This window comes from Mesitornis unicolor, unplaced genomic scaffold, assembly GCF_000695765.1.
Source record: "Mesitornis unicolor isolate BGI_N332 unplaced genomic scaffold, ASM69576v1 scaffold41500, whole genome shotgun sequence".
Classification (NCBI taxonomy): Eukaryota; Metazoa; Chordata; class Aves; order Mesitornithiformes; family Mesitornithidae; genus Mesitornis; species Mesitornis unicolor.
The window spans coordinates 1-304 of record NW_010157006.1 but is presented as its reverse complement, the minus strand read 5'-3'; the positions used below and the strand labels follow the sequence as shown (position 1 = coordinate 304).

Genomic DNA, 304 nt, shown 5'->3' with positions numbered 1-304 from the left:
ATCCACACCCCCCCACCACAGTCAGTGACCCCACAGGCGGCTCCAGACCCCCCGAGAGCATGGGCACACACACCGGGTTGTGGTGGGGGGACACTGGGCTGTGGTGGGGGGACAGGGGGACACGGTCCTCATCTTACATTTGATGGCGTGCAGGAAGTACTCCACAGCGTGCTGGTACAGCCGCAGCGCCTCCTCGTAGTTCTTGGCCTTGTCCTCCTCGGTGGCTTTGGTGACCAGGTCGATGGCTTTCTGCCGGGCAGAGCAGGGCGCTGTGAGCCGCACCGGGAGCCGGGGCTGGATGAGG

At 65.5% G+C, this 304-nt stretch overlaps 1 protein-coding gene across 1 annotated transcript in view; it reads right to left on the bottom strand.

The window, feature by feature from the left end:
• The window catches only part of LOC104536003 (vacuolar protein sorting-associated protein 4A), a gene marked incomplete at both ends in the record, with an annotated part of 1,909 nt that extends 1,624 nt beyond the window's left edge, over window positions 1-285 (bottom strand). The window contains one exon of the mRNA XM_010178520.1: window positions 138-285. Coding sequence (XP_010176822.1) covers window positions 138-285 — 148 coding nt within the window. The remainder of the gene's footprint in view (window positions 1-137) is intronic.
• Between the last annotated feature and the right edge of the window lie 19 nt (window positions 286-304).